At 40.8% G+C, this 22,243-nt stretch overlaps 1 protein-coding gene across 2 annotated transcripts in view; it reads right to left on the reverse strand.

Annotated features, from left to right (window-relative positions):
- cdh5 (cadherin 5) overlaps positions 1 to 22,243 on the reverse strand; it is a 38,497-nt gene that overhangs the window by 12,675 nt on the left and 3,579 nt on the right. For both annotated transcript variants that reach the window (XM_061745252.1, XM_061745251.1), the window contains exons 2-11: positions 13,244 to 13,480; positions 12,680 to 12,959; positions 11,237 to 11,359; positions 10,925 to 11,092; positions 10,581 to 10,762; positions 7,787 to 7,894; positions 6,565 to 6,710; positions 6,339 to 6,472; positions 4,551 to 4,660; positions 4,064 to 4,166 (exon numbers count right to left, since the gene is read on the reverse strand). In XM_061745252.1, the coding sequence (XP_061601236.1) occupies positions 4,064 to 4,166; positions 4,551 to 4,660; positions 6,339 to 6,472; positions 6,565 to 6,710; positions 7,787 to 7,894; positions 10,581 to 10,762; positions 10,925 to 11,092; positions 11,237 to 11,359; positions 12,680 to 12,959; positions 13,244 to 13,480 (1,591 nt within the window). The remainder of the gene's footprint in view (positions 1 to 4,063; positions 4,167 to 4,550; positions 4,661 to 6,338; positions 6,473 to 6,564; positions 6,711 to 7,786; positions 7,895 to 10,580; positions 10,763 to 10,924; positions 11,093 to 11,236; positions 11,360 to 12,679; positions 12,960 to 13,243; positions 13,481 to 22,243) is intronic.

Genomic DNA, 22,243 nt, shown 5'->3' on the forward strand with positions numbered 1-22,243 from the left:
TGCAGCTAATGATGCTGTAGGGACCAATCAGCTCCCAGAATGCTGATAGAACTGCTTTCAGAAACATCATGGGTCAGAATTATCAAACAGATCCAGGGAGGAAACAGAGACGGATGAAATCGGTTTTATTTTTTCCCACATTCCGTTTTTATTTGTTCCATTTTCGGTCTATTTTGGTTTTTAATTTTTGAGCATTTGGTTTTTAGCTTTTTTTGCAAATGTAACCCCAAGACAGTATATAAAGTAATTAAATATAGACAATTTATGCAATTATAACCTAACACTTTAATGTTTTCATACCTTTAAACATATTTAAAGGCAAAAACATGGCACCAGTTATTCTCGTGTCCAACAAAACATTCCTTTTTTGGTGATAAACAAAAAAATAACCAAAAGTTGTAATGTAATGATGAAAAAAAAAAACATAAATAAATAAAAGAAAAAAAAAATCGATCTTTAGACATATGAATCGATTTTTAGGAACTAATATGAGAATCGATTTAGAATTGGGAAACCGATTTTTTCAACACTGGCCTAAGGGAGACCGAGTGCTTTTCTGCTTTTAATTGGTGGAAGTTTGTTTCTTTGCATAAATCAGTTGCCTTCTATTCATTTTCACTCAGTTGGGCTGTCTTCTAGTTTCTTTTTTAAGTCTGTATAAGATCGAGAAAGACGCTTAGATCTTCTTGGTCGCAGAAACCTTTTACAGTTCTTGAAACTATGGGAGAAATGTCTCTTTCTGCAGAAACTGCAGCCGATTGTAGCTCATAGATCTAAGTTCACTCTTCGAGCTTCAGAGGAACCAGATCTGACATAACTGCATGAATATTTGTCAAAACAGTGTGATTGTAAGGTAAAAGGTCCCATAACCCCTCAGAGGGCTCTTGAAGCTGTTTGCTCCAAATGTGTCTTATGAGCTCTTAACCCTGCTCTCTGTCGGCCGGTCAGCGGGGAGCAGTTGCTCGGGCGAAGTTAGCCCTGAAGGATCTTTTTTAAGACGCCACAGCTCCGTCTTCACGCTTCCCTCTGAGAGGCTGCGTCCATCTTTCATGCCGCAGCCTTGTGATGGGAAGACATGAGCCCAGATGAAACCTTAGCCGTCTGAATAAAAGATGACGACGGCGTCCGTCCGTCCTTCATCTCATCCGTCTCCTCCTGATCTGTCTTTGTTTGATTTCCTCTCTTTGCTGTCTCTCTGGACGTCTGGATATTTCCCCGCTATCCTCCCAGATTCCTTTTAGTCTCTCCATCTCATTACTCTCCTCCTTTGTGTTTCTCCCCTTGTTTTCATCCCTCCTACTTATTCATGCAGTGAGAGGGCACAGTCCAGTTTACACTGACGAGCTGCAGTTATCAGACAACTCTCCCCCTCTCTCCCCGGTTTCCTCTCTACTCACTTCTTCCTTTCATCTTCACCCACCTTTTTTAACCTCTCTTTTAAACATTTGCTATTTCTGATGTCATCCTTTCCTCATGCCATCACCCTGTCTCCTGTCTTTGCTTTAGATTTACTTCTTTTTTCATGCCTTGATTTTCTCTCTTCTCCTTTTGTTGCACTCCTCCCTCTGTAGTCTCTCTTCATTTTATTCCTATGATCTCATTTAATCAGTCGTTTCATTTTCCCCTCATCTCTTCCCCCACTTCTTAACCTCTATGATTTTCTGTCCTGATTTTCTTTGTTTATTCATAAACCCCCCACATCATCCTCTTTTCTCCCACCTCTTCATAATCTATTGATTTTTGCTCTTTAAACCCTTCTGTTTGTGCCTCCTCAACATTTAACAGCTTCAATATCGCCTGTCTCGTTCTATACTGAGCTCCCTCGCTTACCCTCTTTAATCTTCTGCACAACCTTTGCCTCATCTCTCTCTCCTTTTGCTCTCCAACCTTTTCCTCTTTCTTTCATCCATCAGTTCAACACACCAACCCCTCCAGGCACAAGCAAGAGCGGAAATGGATGAGGGAAGTTCATGCCTTTTTTTTCTCTCTCTCTCTCTGTTTATCTTCTTTCAGGATAGTTCAGGTTTCACGTAAATTAAACATTAACACTTCACCCGAATCTTTCATCTGACTACCTGAGGCTTTCATCCTTCAAAACTTTTAATATTTGACTGCAATCGTAAGCGAGACTTTCTTTCTGCAGGCTTTTCTTGTACCGTGTTGACGAGCAGAAGTGGTGGAAAACTGTTTTACTCGCCGTTTTGTGTCCTAAGCTGAACAAACCAAACAAGCCTCGGAAAGCTGACGTAACTGAGAACCGACCTCCGCGCCAAAAATCAACATGTGGATCAAAGAAAATGTCTCTGCAGAGTTTGCTGACACCATCCATCCATCATCCATCTCTTTCTTGATGTGATAGAATGGTATCACCAGCATGTGACTGAATACATGTATAGCATGATGACTGGGGGGAAAAAAAACTACATGGATGTCTGTAGATATAAAATAAAATTAAAGCTGCAAGCAGTGATGAACGGGCCCTCACGTGTGCAATTTGCACCAATTAAGGTCAAGGACTCAAAACTAAGTCCGATGACACCACCCATGACTCTTTATGTCAAACCATTCAAAAGTTATGGCAGAAAGTAGGAACTATCACATATGGACCAATCAGATGAAGGGGGGGCGCGCTTTTTGCTGTCTGTGGTCGCCACGGTAACGCTTTTGACTGAGAAAAGTAATGTGCATCGTCGCAGGATCGAGACACACATTTTGATGTATAACACACCTGGGTGAACGTTACGGTTCGGGCGAAGAAGCGGCCGAAGAAATGGCACAAATTGCGCCAAAATTACACGATTAATTCAAAATGGCCGACTTCCTGTTGGGTTTCGTCCATGGCGCCAAGAGACTTTTCTTTAAGTTGTGACATGATACAGGTGTGTACCGATTTTCGTATATGTACGTCAAACCGTATTGTGTGGCCTAGTTTTCTAGGGGGCGTTGTTGAGCCATTAGGCCACGCCCATTAATGCAAACCATTAAATATCAAATTTTTTGCCAGGCCTGGCTTGCGTGCAAAATTTGGTGACTTTTGGGGCACGTTTAGGGGGGCAAAAAGGCCCTCATTTCGTCAGAAGAATAAAGAATAAATAATAAAGAAAGAATTCCTACAGATACAATAGGGTCCTCGCACCTTCAGTGCTCGGGCCCTAATCATAGAAACAAGGCCACAATCCCCTTTTCCAGACTGAAAGATCTACTAACTATCAGGTGGATTTTTGCAGGTAAGATATGGCTTCTCCCTCTCTGCTCCCCTTGTTTTCCTCTGAATCCATCTAAAAGGTGGACTGAGTCATTACAAGACCAACGATTTTGTTTCCACCCACTCAACCTTGTTGTCAAGGAAACAATGCAACAACACCGTCACAAGGTCTTAATTGGTTACTTGTTACTTTTGTTTATTTTTCTGTTTTACACAATTTCCCGCTCTGGCTCTCTCGTTGGGCTACCTGTCCTCCCGTGTCGTCTCTCCACCCCGCCTGTGTTCACCACAGTGCAGTCATTTAATTCTGAGTTTCTCCCCCATGGTTTCTGGACGTGCCTGTCTTTCCACTCCAGCTCTGTTTGACCTTTCATTTTTTTTCCCTTTCTTGTTTTCTTCTTGAACCCTAATTGCACCGAGCTGTCTGTGTAGAGCCCCGTGTTTTGAGTCTGTACTGCGTTATCCTCCTGACAAACACCAGTATAACTGGTCAAATACAGAGACCAGTGACACCGGTCACTTTATGAGCCACACCAGGTAGAAAGCACGGAGAACAAGAACATCATCTGCAGTCCAATGACCCACTTGCTTTCATTAATTTCTCAATTTTTCCATTTTGCATTCAGAAAAGCTCTTATGGTGCCTCGCAGTGCTCCCTAAGTGCTTTTGGAGAACCAAAAGCAAGCTCTGAGAAGTTAAAATAACATCAAATTTTCAGCGCCAGAGGACTGGGCTGCAAATGGAGTTTCAATTGTTGCATAGCAACAAGTGCCGAGGCCAGGGCAAGCCGCGTCGCTGTGCGGATAAACAGAAGAAGAAAAGGAAAGTAAATATTGTTCAGAGCACACAAGAACTTACTGCCGTAGTCTTTGATGGAGAAGTTGGAGCTCTGACCGATCAGGGTGAACGTGAAGGTGGCTGCTTGTTCGTCCTTATCTGTCGCTCTCAAAACTCCTATCACCTGAGAAAAGGAAGGAAAAAAAGGCCTTAAGGTACATTTTTTATTGGCACAGTGAGGATTAGTTTGCATAATGTAATTATTTTTCATCCATTTAATCAGTCGAACACTGATATAATGACAGAGATATGGAACATAAGCTATATCTACTCCTCATTCATTTAACATCCACTGTTAAGTCCATTTCTTTTGTCTAATAGAAGCAAGAAAAAAGTAGTGGAACGTTTCATCCCCCTGAATCCCATTTAAAGGAGATGACATATCACAGGAGATGAATAATTTCTGCTCATACGTCTGTGAAGATTTTAGATGTATTTCTAATTAACCAAATTAAGATTAGAGAAAACTTCAAATGTCAAGCTTTCATTAAAAGAGTGTTTCACTTACGGTATTGGTGACATCATTTTCACACACGAACACCTCGTCCACAGAAAGTTCAGGCGGATTGTCGTTGACGTCCTGAACAATAATCTTCACCTTAACGTAGGACTCCAGACCTGCAGAGGAGAGACAACACGACATGATGGGATGGGAGACTTATGCAGAGATTTCTGATTTGCTTTTGCAGCGATGAAGCGGCTGAAGTTGGAAACTGACTTTACCAGATCTTTCAGGAGAGAATCGTATGTAGAAGCTAAATGATTATGTTATGTTATGTTATGTTTATTATTATTTATTAAATTAAGTGCATTTAAATTTATGGATTTAGTGGAATACAAAATAGCATTGATAATGTACAAAATGTTCAACAGATTTTTACCTAGTAAAATTGTAAGCATGTTTAAAATAAGGATAAGTAGATATGAGCTTCGAGGGAAACATGATTGAAAAACCAAAGTCTAGGACTAAAATTAAAGATCAATGTATTACTGTAAGGGGTGTAAATATATGGAATGCACTTGATGAAAAATTGAAGATGTGCCAGTCGATTCATGCATTCAAACGTTTGTTTAAGTTTAATGTGTTTGAAAAATATGAGGGATCCAGTAGATGATTACGGAATTATATTCGGGATTGTGTAAACAATATGATTTTTTTGTATGATGTTTTCTATGTTGCGATCTGAATAAGTTGATCATGTGAGAAGGGTAGGCGTAAATAAGCAATAGCTTCAGCCTATTCCTTTTCGGTTAGGTCTCTTTATTATGTGAACTAATGCTTTCTGTTGGTGTCTAAATTCTGAATGACCTGGCCGAAATAAATATATTTTCATTCATTCATATGTTATGAGAGATTGTGGGAGACACATATGAACAATCCCAGTTTAAAACACTTGTGTATCATTGTTTTTCTTGTGCCGCCCTCATCGTCAATCCACCATTAGTTATTAAAAACATATATCCTTCAGTAGAAAGCCACAAGACAAGTCTCACAACTGAAAGAATTATTATTTGGAAACCGTCAGCTTTTTTTCCCATCTATCCACCCTCTACCTATATTTTATAAAGTTTTTCAACTATATTTGAGGACATTTTTGTTCAGACCTCCCTCTGTTTACCTTTTTTCTGGGCACATCTGAAAGTCATTAGCCGTGATAATGATCAGGTGTGTCGTTAACTCTTTAAGGTCAAGTGCCTCGCTGAATTTCTAACCGCTGACGGCTTGTTTTTTTTTCTCTTGCTAAAACATCTTCCCCGTGTATTTTCTTTTGAATATTCAGCTGTTAAAAAACGAATAAATACCAATATGTTCTGCCTCTTGTACTGGGATTTTGACACTATCTTTAGTACAGTATAAGTATGTATATGGAGGACCTTGTCAAGCTCAGGGGTCCATTGTGCTCCTTAAACATCATGACAGGCCTCTAAAATAGATTTCTGGATTTCATTCACCGCCCGTCTAAAAATACAGACTTTGGCTTGGAAACAGCGAGTGAACAAAGGCAGACTCTAATGTGATTTTCCTGCTTACTCTCTCATCCATGTGTGGGTCGACCAGGTGTTATACGGCAGTGTGTTAGATTTATAAAAATCTCTGTTAATGTGTTACCCCCCACCTCCCCAAAAAGAAAAAAAGAACAAAAGCTCCCACTGTCTTCTTTGGCCTCTCTGTTCTCCGTCCCTCTGCGTATGCACATCACTATTGTTACAGAACACACATGGTTCTCATTTCCATGTGAGAATCTATTGTTTAAAGGAAACAGGATTAATAAATCCGTGCGGTCCAGTGACTTACCACTCAGTTCCTCCTGCGCTCTAACTTGAAACACGTGTGTTGCCTCCAGCTCTCTGTCCAGCTTCCTCGCGATCGACAGTTGACCCGTGACTGGGTTGATACCGATCGGACAGTCCTTCTCTAAGATGGAATACCTAAGCAAGGGGGAGCAAGAGATCAGCCAAACAACCACGCATCCCTGCAGGATTCCAGCGGGAACATCACTGTTTCATGTTTGAAAACATACCGCACGGCCTTGTTGGCGGCGTCGGGGTCTTTGGCTGTGACTGCTCCTATTGCGGTCTTTATTTCCTTGTCTTCCGGTACGGTGAAGGTGTAGTTGGACCTGGAGAAAACTGGCGGCTCGTCCACATCTGTCACCCTGAGAATAACCTGTCAATTTGAAATTATTGGGAGCAGTTAAAAGACTATTTGGACTCAAGTGGGCTCAAGAATCGCTTCTTTTTTTCCTGTGATATAATGTCAAAATAATAATTTATGTAATGGTCCCTTTCTGCTGCCAAAGTCCCCTCACATAAGATTAAGAAAGGATACCATCTTAAACATGTCCATCGACATGACATACGACGGGATTAGGCCTATTTTAGTTTTGTTCTTAGTCACTCCTGGCTGTTTTCACTTGTATGTTTTGGTCATATTCTTTCACAGTCTTCATTATTTGGAATGTTTCATTTTTGCATCTGTGAACTGAGAGCTGATGTGACTTTCCACAAGGCTCAGGTTTCCCCCCATGGGTCCACATTTTCCCAGAAACGTTGTGGCTTGTCATTATACATTTGAACAGGCTGGCTTTCGCATGATTTGCTTTCAACAGTGAACTTGTCCTTTGTCGTCCACTTTGGCTCTAACAATGACGGACGGTGATCCGACACTGACGTATGACCCTGGAGTTCCCCTTCAATCTCTTTGGAAGTTGTTCTGGGCATCTCTAATGTCTGTCATCAATTTTTCTCTCACCTCCTCAATTTTTAGCTAAAAACACACCCCATGTTACAAAGCTGTTTCGATGTCAATTTAGCAAACATGAACCTACATGAATTTATGTGTTAGAGTTTTAATTTTCATGAAAGGTGGCGGGTGGTGGTTCTCCCGATGACGGGAACTCTCTGCAGCAGAGCTACCTGAGGAACCACAAGCATCAAAATAACTGACATACAAACCTGGCTTTGTTAATAGTAGTTTGTTTGTTACATTACTGTAGTGGTACTTCCCAATAAATTAGGGTTACACAGTCTATATGTAGTCACAAACATAGGCCCCCCACCTTCCACCCTCCACCCCCTCCATGCCATAATCCTAGTGATGTCCCTGATGCTCATTACAAATCTGTAAAAAACATTTCTTGACCTCAAAGACAAGCACATTTTCCGTTGTGTTTTTTTATCCTACATCTCATACCGTTGTCTTTGTAACAGAAACAAAAGCAATAACATCTTTTACAGTCTTACCTGTGCTCTGGTGATTGCTTTGCCCACGTTGTCTGCACGCAGAAGTCCAAGGTCTTCCTTCACCTCCACAGTGAAAGTGTAGCTTTTAGTTGTTTCGTAGTCCAAAGCCTGGAGAAATCACAAGAACGTGAGGAATTGAGTCCACACAAAGTCAAAAGTTTGTGCTACTCAAGATTTTGTTCCTCAGGATGTAACATTGACCGTAGCTGTCCCATCTTGATATAATTCCTGTTATAAGTCCCCTGCCTTCATGAAACTCGCACATTTGAAGTCAAGGCATCGGATTCATCCTCAGGAGTATATATATAAAGTTGTTTTCCTGGAATTGCATTTTCACCTTTGATTTTTTTTCATGCACAAGTGCATCTGTTTGCCCTCGGTGAATTTGCACGTCCATCTTTTCATAATGGACTGATGCTTTCAGGTGTAAAAAGGCTGTATGATGCCAGATGACCCAGGGCACAACCACCTGGTTCAGATTTGCTGTCTCAAACCAGTCGGTCAAATTGAACCACAACACAATTTGACTTGGACACAACTTCTCTTTTGCATTTCTGATTTTAAGCAACAGGAAACTGATGTACACTGTGACTTTTGCCTTTTCATTTGGTTTAAACGACTTGACACAGAGCTTGGATTACAGTGGACCTTCTGAAACGCCATATTAGACATTGGCGTTTATGTTTTTCTTGGCAATGTCCCATCACTTGACCACACAAAATGTGGTTCTGACGTGAACCCTTTAGCCTTTGAATTGACTTAAATCAGCACAAAAGAACCATTGCAATTTTAAACTATGGGTCCCCTTAAAGAGGAGTGGATTTCTGGATGTGGTGAAAGAAGATCTGCAGTTGATAGATGTGACTGAGAAAGGTGCAGAAGCCAGACGAGAGAACACGAGAGCCAGACAACACTTCCTAGAAGTAATAAAATAGCCCTGTTGCTATTTTAACATGAAAAACTACTTTATGCTCCTTTAAAAAACAAATGGCCGATGTCAACTATTTGCAAGAACAAAAGGATTTTTGTTTCCTGCATTGCTGCCTGATTTATTAACTGCCTTGATTAAAATCAGACTGGAATTTAAAAAAAAATAATACTTAAAAGCATTTCCTCTTCTCAACATTCCTCAACATGAAAAAGGCTGTTTTCAGGGAAAAAAATTCTACATTTCTTGATTGCTGCTTCGCCTTTTTGTGGCGGTGTTTATGGAAGCCAGCATGGCTTACTGTCACATTTCTGTTGGGACGATTGCTTCCTTTCCCGGCATTAAAAATAGAATACTGTTCATGTTTTTCATCTGTGGATGGGACACCACAGGTAGACGGGAATATTCTGTTAACTGGATTATTCATGGTAACAAGGATACTCGGTTGCAGGGTATCAAAGGCATTTGTAAACAGCTTAACAAGAATAAAACCTTAACGGCAGTGTGGCCGATAGCCGGCTTATTGTGAACGTGTAAACACAGCCGGTGAGAAAGATGAGGAGGGCTGCGGAGCTGAGGGCCGAGCTGAGCGGGGAGAGGTGCGCTGCAATACGAGTCCTCTCCGGCATGGGTGCAAGTTACTCCTAAGCTCATTTCATTAGAACACTTTCTGAGCTCTCTGATGTCCTAAATACTTTATCTGGACAGCACAATCCGTTAACGTAAACCTGCTACAACTCCCGCCAGCATAAATATATTTTCCAACCAGAAGAAGATGTTTTCCAGACATTTTTTTTATTTTTGAAAATCACTTGTAATCCTGTAAAAACATTACAATTGATGTTTCAAGTTTCCATTTTATAATGTAATTACTGGCCTTGTGGTGGCACAATATTTCAGGAAGCATAATAATTATTAATTTAAAAAAGCCACTAAATTAGTCTGATACATTTTGTGCATGTTTTTGTGCTCATCTCATGCTATTTTTACAAGAGCTCCGGATCCATTTTAGAGGATTGCACATTAACCTGTGAGAGCGTTACACATCTTAAACCACTCTGATTTACTTTTGGAGTAAAGATCAAAAGTAAGTTGTTCTTAATCAGCGATTCCCATCAAAGGCTATTTGGGTTGTTTCCAACAGTGCTTGGCAAGACTGTGGCAGATGCATTATTGGAAATAGATGATTAGAAAAGGTGTGTTAGTGGAAAATGAAAATACACATTAGTCAGCTGGCACAAGAAGCCATGTGGATGTGAAGTGCTCTGGAAGTTGAAGTGTCTCATTTACGGCTCATGAAGAACGGCTGATCAGGCCCTCGTGCTATCCTTGAGCGCATCTCTCTCTTTTTGTGTTGATAGCCTAAACTTAACCACATGTGTAGATGGATGAGGTTGTAATATTTCTGAGGAAGTATCCAGAGGTTTACTTGCCATGTATTTTCTATTCAATTCAACTTTACTTCTAGCACCAAATCATGATGAATCTCTTCCTGAGGCATTTTAAAAAGACAGCTCAACTCATTACAAATTAGTTCAATTAAGACAAAGCCAATAAAAAATAACAATGTTAATAATCATTCTAAGCTAATAAAAACCAACAAATTGCATCAAAGCTTATTTTTGGATACAATCCCCCCATCCTGAGCAAGCACCATGCGACTGTGGTCAGGAAAAACACCTCCAGCATTTTGCTGGATGAGTAAATTCACAATAAGTAGAGAAAAAAATGTTGTGCCTTTTGTGTTGTTGTGGACATTTGTGTTGTCAGAAAATGTTCAGGCAATCTCAGTCCCTGTGGGAACATGTGCAAACAGAAATGAATAGCTTAACAGTTAAGAAGCGTGTTCCCACGAAAGCCTCTTACCTGTTTGAGTGTGAGGACGGCATCCTTGTTACGGTTGCGTTTGACATTAAATAAATCTTTGTGGAAACTTGGGATGGAAAAGATGGGCTCTTTGTTCTTAAGCTCATCTTTGTCGTTCAAATCCAGCGTGATTATTTCCTCATTCAACAGGTGGTTCTCTGGGACACGCACTTCATATGCGTCTGTGGACAGAAAACCACACATGAAATACGACGACAGGTACCCAAAACCATTACCACAAATCTGGTAACACACTAGAATTTACTGTAGATAAACAAAAATAAAAATTAAATGTAAAAACGGGATGGATCAGCATTCTTATGCCACAGATAGCAGATCCTTACTGCTGGTAAAAGAAGCCAGATTGTCGTTGATGTCGGTGATGTTGATGATGACAGAAGTGGTGGCTGTGCTGCCCGTGTCTCTTCCTCCCATGTCCTGAGCTTGAACCACCACCACATACTGGCTCTTGGTTTCTCGGTCCAGAGTGTTTGTCTTGCAGCTGATGGCACCTGCAGAGCGACCAGAGAGGGTGGTACTTTCACTTCAGCTCTGACTCATGTGCCAGTAAAAATAGCCTGTAAATATACAGCTTTCCCCACTCAATTTTCTGAGGAGGAACAGAAATGTTGTTGTGGGCACTGCAGACAGCTTACCTGTGCTGCTGTCGATTTCGAAGGCAAAGGTATCTCCACCGTGGATTAAGGAGTAAAACAGCAGTCCATTGGCAGTGGAGGGGTCATCTGCATCAGTTGCTACTGCATCTATTACTTTAGTTCCTAGAGGAAGAAGATTATTACACGCAATGATTACATTACATTGTGCTCCTCTTCACTGCTTCGCAAAAATGAAGCCAAATAAGAAGATGCTGATTCTTTAACTCACATGACCATTTGGCTAACCCTAACCCTAAACCCTAACCCTAAACCCTAACCCTAACCCTAACCCTAACCCTAAACCCTAACCCTAAACCCTAACCCTAACCCTAAACCCTAAACCCTAACCCTAACCCTAAACCCTAAACCCTAACCCTAACCCTAAACCCTAACCCTAACCCTAAACCCTAAACCCTAACCCTAAACCCTAACCTAAACCCTAACCCTAACCCTAAACCCTAACCCTAACCCTAACCCTAAACCCTAACCCTAACCCTAACCCTAACCTTAAACCCTAACCCTAACCCTAAACTTAACGTATAATCCCTTTGCATTAATCAATCGGTCTGTTTTATTTAACAAAATGATGCAATCAGATTGTGACAGGTGTGTGCATGGTGTGATAGTATTTTCACAGCCTAGTCCTCTTATCCTTGAACGGTTAATAAATACACAGTTTAACCATTTTCTTTCACTTATGATCTTCAATTATCATTTTGATTGAATTGAATTGAATTGAATTGAATTCAAAAAAGAGCCTGTGATTGACACAAATAGCAGCAAAAGAAGATTGGATGCTGCAAAAAATTAAATTGAGAGCTAAAAAATGCCCCACTGGACACAACGGAGGCAACAGAAGGGACTGGAAAATGAAGCTGTACCAGTTGTGGAGAGACTGAATTCAGCGTTGAGCAAAGAAAAGTGCAATTTTATACTGTTCTTCATGCTGGACTTAGTGATTCATTTATTTTCTGTTATTTTTTAGTTTTTTCAACAGAGTGGTCCCTTTTCTTCCATTTCTTTAGAGTTTTATTGTTTGACTGATAATAGGTTTGTGTGTTTGTGCCATGTAGGGGCTGTGCGCTTATAGGCCAGTTATATTAGACAATCTGGTCGTTTTTAAGATCAACTCACTTGATGTTTGAACTGCGTTTCTTATTTTGATAAAAACTGTCTTTATAGGCTTGAAGCTAATCTTTTATCATTAGTTTCCTTGATGCTGCGTGTGTTTATTGTATCATGTTTAATATGGCCCAAAGGTCTTTCTGCATCATCTGCTCCTCCTTAGCAACAAGTTTAACAATGTCAACAACACCACCCTCATAATGATGGGCACTTTCTGCTGGCTGTTCCAGAGTAGATGTGTTTCTTTGGACTAAATGTTCAAAGGTAATCATCTATGTATCTTTTTAACATGATGATTTTTACAGAGGTCATACATACCCTTACTAGCTCTCTCTAGAATAGATCCGGTGTACTGTTTGGGGAAAACCGGCTTGTTGTCGTTGATATCGTTCACCTGGATGACAAAGTCTCCAGAGTCCTCTATCAGTCTCCCGTTTCCATCAAACATCTGAGCGGTCAGGCTGTAATTGGCCTTCTCCTCCCTGTCCAGAGCTTTTCTGGCAAACAGGTTTCCGTTTGCATCCACAAAGAAGATTGTGTTTGCTCCTTCACCATCTATTTTGAACTTCATTACCGACTCTCTCAAGGTCGACTTGAGCTGTGGAATAAAGAGGGGAAAGTAATTGGATTGTTTGTCGAACAGTTTTTAACATTCACTTTCCAGCAAATCTGTACAAATAACCAAAGCTCTCTGGCCAAATTACTGAGATATTCTTCAAAGAGCTGAAAAGTAGCAAGTAAATGTTCGAGATTCTTCACATTCTGTTTCTTCAGCGTGAACAGATGTGACAAAAACAACACATTTCTTATTTTCAAATAGCAAATGGATTGCACATTTAAGGCGTGAGGTGAGAGTGCCTGCCATACAGCATGTTAACATACCTGCGTTATCTTCTGAGGAAAGGGTCCGGGTTTCTCTTCCTCTACAGTAAAAGTGTTCCAGATCCATTCTCTCTTTTGTCTAACCAGCACCGGATGAGATTCCTTCTTCACGATGTCGGACGACACTCGTTCCTCTGCTGCCGCCCAAAGAAGTCCGGAGTTTTGAGCAACGGTGAGGAAGACGGACAAGGCCAACGTGGGCATAAGTCCTGTCCACGGTTGGAGCCGCGCCATCATCTAAGATGAGAGGAGGGAGGAATTAGAGGAAGAGGTGATAAAAAAAGACGAGGAAAGGACGGAGCCAAGCAGGAATAAGGAATGGGAAGAGAGAAATGAAGGGAGAGGAGATGAGAGAGAAGAGAGGGAGCCGAAAGAAGGAGTGCAGATCACATTAAAACCCACTTATCAGCTGTGGACAGACCCCTTTAGTGGGCCTGAGTGAGAATTAGATTGAAGGCCAAGGACTCGCCGTCCCCTCACAGTCGGCCGCTGAGCTCGAGGTCTAGCTATCATTTAGGACCAGGGTTCTTAAACCTTTGCAGCTTGGGACCCAAATGAAACATTTAGCCTGTCATCGTGGGACCTGCACTGAAAGCATATCACCAGCACGGTCATGTGGGGATCTATTAAACATAGGCCTGTGACCTATTTTAGGTCTTGACCCATTGGCGTTGCGCGAGAGAGAGCGACTGACTGAGACGGGGAAAGAAGACGGCATTAGAACCACTTCGGATGAACGTCTTTATCTGTCATTGGAAAGGCCACTTTCCAAAAAGGGACCGTTTGACATTTTGAATTTTTGATGGCTATTTTGTTTTCACCCCCTTTTTACAAAACAGCAAAGAAATGGAGAATAAAGAAAGAGTTGGGAATGGGTCGTTTTCATACATTAATTTACGTGCTCAGTGATGCATTAGCATAAAAAAGATATGGACTTCATGTTCTGGGACAAGGTGCAGCTCCATCTGACAGACTAACTTAACTAATCCACCAAATATGGTCCCATTACTCGTGGCAGAAGTAGGACCATCTTCCGGTAATAGATCCATCAGCTGTCGATGACTGGGAGCACTCTCGCAAGGAGATAAACAGCTCTCAGATACCCCAGTCAATATCAATGTTTTAAGTGTCAGGAGAGAAGGTTTAGAGTCAAAATATTGATGTGAACCTAAATCTACTTTAGGGAAAAGTGGTCAAGATGACAAAGGGGTGATAATGTCGACCTTTACAGCTTTTTTTCAAATGGCTTGTTCTAAGGTAAATGAACCAAAACAATCAATATTTTCATGCCCGTTCTTCAGAAACATTACTTCAGTCTGAGAGCAGAAAACATTAGGGTCCACCAAGGAAGTGGATAACCCCCCTGGCACTGAAGAGAACAACTGAGGTCTGTGATTGATGGAAGAAATGTAGAGACATGATAGTCAGACCCTCCAAGTGAGGAAGTCAGACAACATCATGAGACACAAATGTTGTCAAGCTAATAATTTATCAAATAATTTAGTCCTCAAAGTGAAAAAAAAACAAAACAATGTCACAGGAGACATTTGGTGAGTGTTTAGGATGGCGTGGCGTGGTACTGCTGGTTGTGTGGCTGCAGCCTTGTGCCAGCTAAAGCTGCAAACTCCCCATATTGACCTCACATCAGCAACTATACACCTTCCATATCAAAAACTATTATCAAAGACATTAGGGCTGGGCGATATATCGAGATTTTAATATATATCGATATACTTTCAAACGCGATATGGTACGAGACAATATCGTTTATATCGATTTAAAAAAATAATAATAATAATTTTTTTTTTTTAGGATTTTGATATAGCTTATTTTGTGACAAATTGACTTGAATGTTTTATTTGAGATTTGCACAAATGTTTTGTTATTTGCACAACTGTCAACCTCAGTGGAAAAGTCTGCCTGTTACTGTCTACATTGTATTAATTGCACAGTGTATTTTAATTGAATTGTTATGCAGGAAAGGGATCTTTGTTTTATTTTATTAAAGAAGCATTTTTATTCTATATATGCCGGCAGTTTATTTTTATTTCATTTGTTTTATACATTTTGATATTGTGCAGACCTCTGTTAATAAAGGAACCTGTGTGACATTTGGCACGAGGCTTTGTATTAAAACTGACTGTTTTTTTAAGGGTTTGCCTCAGAAAAAATGAAGCTAACAGAGATGCTATGCTATAATGCTGCTTGGGGAAACCCCAATTATGGCACGGAAAAAATATCGATATATATTGAGTATCACCATTTAGCTAGAAAATATCGAGATATGACTTTTGGTTCATATCGCCCAGCCCTAAAAGACATCAATGATGAATTTCCAGACCAGTGCATTCACATGTAGTTTAAACTTGGTAACCTTTGTCTTCACTTTCAAGTCATACCACCTATGAGCCACTCTGTATTAGTCTGTGGTAATGAGAGCAGTAGCTGCGCTGAAGCAGCATTGTTGTGGAAAGTTTGACGGTGTGAACACACACAGAAGTTCACCAATGTAAACCAACACCTCCTGATTGACTCCACCTTTCGATAAGTGCAGGTTCATCCACTGATGCATCATTCCTGGTAACCCACACATATTCACTATATCCATTACTCTCACTTCTGTCTATTTTAAACTGTTTTAAACCATGATAAGAATTGCTATTACATTTTAGATTTGGCTAAGCAATTTCAGATGAAAAACAAACTGGAATCTCATTTGATTCGTGCGTGTTGCCTGATTAGAAGTTGGAAGACATTTCTGCGTCTTGCATCACCTTTCTTCTGCCTGTAAGACATTTACAGAAAATAAATTTGTACAAACATCAGTGCTTCAGAGAAGTTTTTTTTTCTTCTCCTTAGTTCTTTCTTACTGCCTCACCCTCTATATTTGCTTCCGTCTCCCCCATCACTCGTGTCTCCCCCCATTGGGCTCTATCTAATAAAGCAGAAATGCCAGGCAAATAATCTTCAAAACACTTTAGCCTCTGTGCTCTGTACTCTAGCAGATATCTCAGCGCAGCCCTGTGCCATCCCAGTAGACAGATTAGTGCATCTTATTGTCTTCCAGCCATTAGCAGCGGAGAGGGAGAAAGAGAGATTATGATGAGGGGATTATACCGGCACAGTTCTTCCCTCTCTAATGGCATAATCTGGTATTCTGCTGACCTCCCCTGACCTCTTCACAGAGCTCCCCAGAAATCAGCACATACAAAGACTCAGCAGTGGTTTTGGCCTTTTCTCGACATCCTTTTGTTGAGGTTTTCTTTTTCCGTGTTTGTTTTCTTTGTTTGTTTTTCTTTTCGGGACTCAATTAAGTTAATAAAAAAATGCATAGGCTTTCACTGCATTCTACACTGGACTTGTGAATGAAAGAGCGAGCGGCCTCTAGATGTACCGGCTGTAGGTCGCCCAACTGGGACACTGTCCCCACGAGTGATCGTTACAAAGTTACAATGACAGCTGAAACCAAACACTCATGACACCTGTACACCTTAATCTCACTTGTGAATGCTGTCTTTTTACATTATAACCTTGTTCTCTAAACACCAACGTTTTTGAGTCTATTAACTGGTTTTGTTCGACTGTGCTGGTCCAATATTTCCGTGATCTGTTCTAAATTTTCACAAAGTTTAGACTGTCGTGGAAAAAAGTTGCCTTAAATGCGAAGACTGAGCTTGGATAGGTGGTGGTTGATAATAATGTTACTATCATTGCGAAATAAAGTAACTCATATTAAAGGAGCATGAGGCTCCTTTTAAGAAATGAGACTCTCTAGCGCCACCCTTCACCATGACGGCCGTTGGGGGTACTGCAGCCAACAGTGAAGCCGGCACGGGAGAACGGGGAGAACGTGCATGCAGCGTCATGTGACGTCACATCCGCAGCCCAGCGCGGGAAATTTGGGCCCGAATTGCAGCACATTTTGCAGCACACAGCCTGTTCAAGCCAAAGGAGAGATACACTAGAGGGCTCATTCTTTTGGGTTTGGAACGCTTCATCTGACATTATTACTAGAAAACTTAAAACGTATACGGATTTCTTTCATAAATCCTGCCTCAATCCGGCCTCAAGCTCCTTTAACATTACGTATATTGATTTTTCCATGTTTGAAAAACAAGCCATGACATGCTGCAAAGTGCACAGATGCACAGTGCGGTGGCTAACAAGGTGGAGGCGGAAGGACAGCGCCCCCCTTGCTTTGATTTTCTCAGGGATGAAGATGTCAGGAGCCAAATTGTCAAATGCAATTAGAGTAAAGACACCAAGACTTTCAAGAACGATCTCTGCAGTTGCTGATATCTGAACCATAAACTGTGACTATTTTCAAGAGGGCGACTTGTTGGATTAACAAAGTCTGCGCTGTGCGATAGCCGTTGTGTGGTGCAAAGACATCCGAGGCAAACACACTTCTGGGGCCGTCGGTGCAGATTACAGGTTCATTAATGGACTTTACAACCAGGTGACGGCCGCTGATAAGGGATCAGACTTTACCAACGCGTTTACAACAGACCAGTCTGCTGGTTCAGATCCAGAGGATGAAGATGCTGAAGTGAGGATGAGGGAGGGGTCATTTGTGTCAGTATAAAGTCTCGCTGGTGGGATTTGCTCCCCAGCTACACTAATGGCACTAAGAAGGACTTGCTGTTCGGGGGAAACAAGTGAATGAATGTCAGATGTCAGATTGAGACTGAGTGTTGATTATCATTGTATGGTACAAATGCATCAAACACGATGTTTTGCTGAGGCTTGTTACACTGATGAGCTGTGTGGCCTGTAATAAGCTCATAAGATCACTTACACCTGCCTTCCTTAACATCCCTCTCTTAGTCTTTTTCATGATGAGATGATGCTGGGGCAGACTCTCTCTCATCCAGGTCATGAGAAGCATCAAAGGCTTGAATCAAGGCAACTGGACTACCAAGAAAAGGAAAGCCGGTTGCCTTGATTCAAGCCTTTGAGGGCCGTCACATGACACTTCAGTATTCCTGCAACCAGTACTGGAGTTGAGGGGGGATGAGGGGGGATGAGGGGGGATGGCATCCCCCCTGAAATAAAAACAGTCAAAATCATCCCCCCTGTAAAACTGCCCATCCCTTACGTAATTTCATCAATGAATGTGGTATTACTGCTATTTCAATATTTAGAGTCATCACCAGAAAAATAACACCAGAAAAATAACTTATATGACAATTTTCACCTTTTTCAAGTAAATTTTCACTTGAAATAAGTAGGAAAATCTGCCACTGGGACAAGATTTATCTTCTAATTACAAGCAAAAAAATCTTGTTCCACTGGCAGATTTTTCTACTTATTTCAAGTGAAAATCTACTTGAAACAGGTGAAAATTGTTGTTTTTTCCAGTGATGAGTCTTGTTTTAAGTGTAATGAGATTTTTTTTACTAAAATGAGACATTTTAACTAGAAATAAGACAAATATTCTTGTTAAGATTTTGAGTTTTTGCAGTGATCCATTTTACTTATCCTGTGAAGGACAGAGTCATATTGATAAGTTCAGAAAAGTGTTTTTTATTGTTGTGTTTTGATGTATTTGATGTAAGCCCAGTGGATATTTAAAGCTTACAGAAGGCTGCATTTAACTGCTGCTATGTCATTCCTGCAGTATTTCTGCAGGTGTTTTGGTCAGTAATATTATTTGTAATATATTATTATTTGTAATCAGCACAAATGATCTGTCCCCATGTGATAAAATCCACCATCCCCCCTGATTGTTTTTTACAACTCGAGTACTGCCTGCAACCCTTCAAACGTGAGCGTGGATGTCCATGGATAGAAGAAAGTGTTGGTGAGACATCACTTCTCTGCATTTGTAACTTCAAAAAGGAGAAGGAACCACATTCCTGTGTTGTGTCTCTTAAGTACAAAATGTACCTTTACATGTATCCAAGTTGATTGCGCTAGAACGGTCCCCCTCCTCGTGGGTCAGATGAACCAGATGTTAGGGTTTGGTCGTGCTCGTGTACGGTGCAAGCATAAATCATTTTCTGTTTGTAATTTCACCACACATGGCCCACTCCACTAAATCCTAACACATTCATTTCACACTTTGAGACGTCTGCGGTTTAAGATTACGCTAGGCATGTTTCCTGGCAGGGTCCTCCTCTCCAGCTTTTACTGTGCACATCCTTCCTCTCCAGCAAACAAAACATCCACACTGCGTCCTCCTGTTCTCACTCAACGGAGTCCTTATTACTTAAACGGAAAAAAACAGACAAGCTGCATCTTTTGTAATTAGTTTTGGGATGAATCATCATGTTTCAGGTCAGTATTATGTCATCTGTAAAACTGTTGGTCATGTTTTCATGTAACAGTTCACACTATCTGAACCCTTAAATGGAAAAGCTTAATAAAGTTCAAGTCCTGCAATCAGATGAGACATTAAACTCCCACCCTGTTGAAAGTCTCATCAGAGTATGATTTGAATAAACCAAATGGCTACATAAATAAAATAAGACGCACATTAAGAGTGTGAATGAGGAAGCACTGCAGAGCGCTCTGCGACAATTAAAACAGACTAGTTAAGAGCACCATTAAACCTAATGAGATCAGTTTGCATTTTGAGAGACATTCAGTCCAAAAAAATGAGATCATTTTTATATAAATGACTTTCCTTCTACTAAAAATAATTTCAGTGATGGACAAAGTAAGAGACGAACTGACAGCCGAAATAAAGTTCCAATCATTCATCCAGAAATTGTTGATTGTAATTTGTAAGTTGCTGAACTGGTCATTTTCATCACTGTGTTTTAAGTGGCTGGATCACACTTTAGTTACTCTTTACAGCTCAGTATACTCTTTATACATGAGTTTTTAGTTTCTGAAACTGAATTCAGGTTTTACACGAGTCACTTTACAGGTGTTGTGACTCAGAGCTCAGATTTCTCCTCGTCTTACACTCGTACATTCAACGATATCCTCTGACACAGGGGCGAAAATCCCGGGGGGGACAGGGGGGACAATTCCCCCCCCCCATTAGTAAAGCTGTCCCCCCCTAGAATAGAGACAGAATTAATAATTTTGGAACAATGCAGTAGTATTTAGTAGTGATGCACCAACATGAAAATTTGTGGCCGAAACCGAAATCGAAAATAATAATAAACAGTAAAATCTCATTACACTTAAAACAAGAGTCATCACCAGAAAAATAACTTGTTATTTGACAATTTTCACCTGTTTCAAGTAAATTTTCACTTGAAATAAGTAGAAAAATCTGCCAGTGCGACAAGATTTATCTTATAAGCAAAAAAATCTTGTTCCACTGGCAGATTTTTCTACTTATTTTAAGTGAAAATCTACTTGAAACAGGTGAAAATTGTTGTTTTTTTCCAGTGATGAGTCTTGTTTTAAGTGTCATGAGATTTTTTTTTAACTAAAAATGAGACATTTTAACTAGAAATAAGACAAATATTCTTGTTAAGATTTTGGGTTTTTGCAGTGTATTATGTCAGATGTGCTGTATTATTGCCACCTTCCACCTAAAACCATTGTTTTGTATTGCTCTAAGAAAGGGCTTCTGCCTGTTTGCGAGATAGAGATGAAAATGTCAAAATGCTGTATTAAAGGAAGGCTAAAACTTTTATTCCTTGTCCCCCCCTGGATTTATTCTCTAAAATGTTACTGTTTATTGTCCCCCCCAACTATGAAACGGGATTTTCGCCCCTGCTCTGACAGACACGTATTTGTAGGAGGATGGAGACATTTTCCCTAAAAAGGGCTTCTTTTTTTGTTTTTACTCAGCGTTTCCTCCTTCAAAAACCAGTGTCCGTTCCTCGTCTTTTATCAGCACCAGGAAGTGTAAACACAATGCCTTCTGGGAAATACCATTTGGTCAGTTAATTTAAGGTCATTAGCGAGTTGACACGCCCTTCCTGGTATTGACTTCAGCTGCTGACGGCACGTCTCTCCGGGCCGACGTGCGTGGCCCCTCACCCAGTTTCACGTTTAGTCTCTTTCTCGTTTGTTGGTTTGATTTTATTTTTGTTTGTTGGTTTTCTTAGTCTAAGGTTGACTCAAACTTTGCTTTTCTCTGCCCCCCGCTTGTCCTTTTTCCTTTTAACTCTCGATTGAACCTCTCAAGGTGAATGGTGCATCTTGTTTTTCACACAAACTATTTCAGGCTTTTGTCAATCATTCCCTCTTCTGCCTTTTCTCACCTTTTCATCCTCATTTCTAACACCCCCCCGCCACACACACACACACACACACACATACACTCACGACCTCACCTTTAAAAGCAAATTTAGCAGTTTAGAGGGGAGGATAAACATGGCGGTGCACCCAGTTCAGCATAGTCAGATCTCCAGCCTCCCGCTTTAAATCTTTTACAGCCACATTAAAAATAGACCACGCTGGGCGACGCTTACGGAGTTTGGGGAGTCAGAAAACATTGACAATTTATGATTTACTTTCTTTTGATAATTGCTTTTAAAACCGCCAGTGTCGGGCTCACAAATCTCACAAGAGGATTATTCAAAGTTATTTCCAGCATGCTTTATCAAAGGGATCTTTTAGAGCTGTGAAGAATAAATAACATCCAGGAATATCTGTAATTGCATCTGTACGTTGTCCGCGGGCAGGAGTGCGTGCGGCTGTGACAGAGGTGCAGGAACAGGCAGACGCAGCGATACAGTTGTCAGTCTCTGATGTTTTGTGACTGACAGACGGGCCTGACCTCGTTTCAGTCTACCAAGGGCTGCCGCGCAGAAAACTAACAAGGCTTGCTTCTTGCTCTCGGTCACTGAAGGGTGTTTGAAGTTAATGCTTAAATCTTCTTGTCATTTTTTGCATTTCAGAGCTGGAAACGCTCAATGATGAAATGTTTGAAGAGACAAACTCAGTCTTTCGTCTCAAACCTTTCCACCCTTCATCAAATCTCGACACCTGGTTGGTCGTGAAGCAGCGATTGTTTTTGTCTTTTGTCTTTGACGAATGATCTCATGCAGATCTCTGAAGTTGGGCTGTTTGGCCCTTTCAACTAAATCA

Source organism: Cololabis saira, chromosome 17 (assembly GCF_033807715.1).
Source record: "Cololabis saira isolate AMF1-May2022 chromosome 17, fColSai1.1, whole genome shotgun sequence".
NCBI lineage: Eukaryota > Metazoa > Chordata > Actinopteri > Beloniformes > Belonidae > Cololabis > Cololabis saira.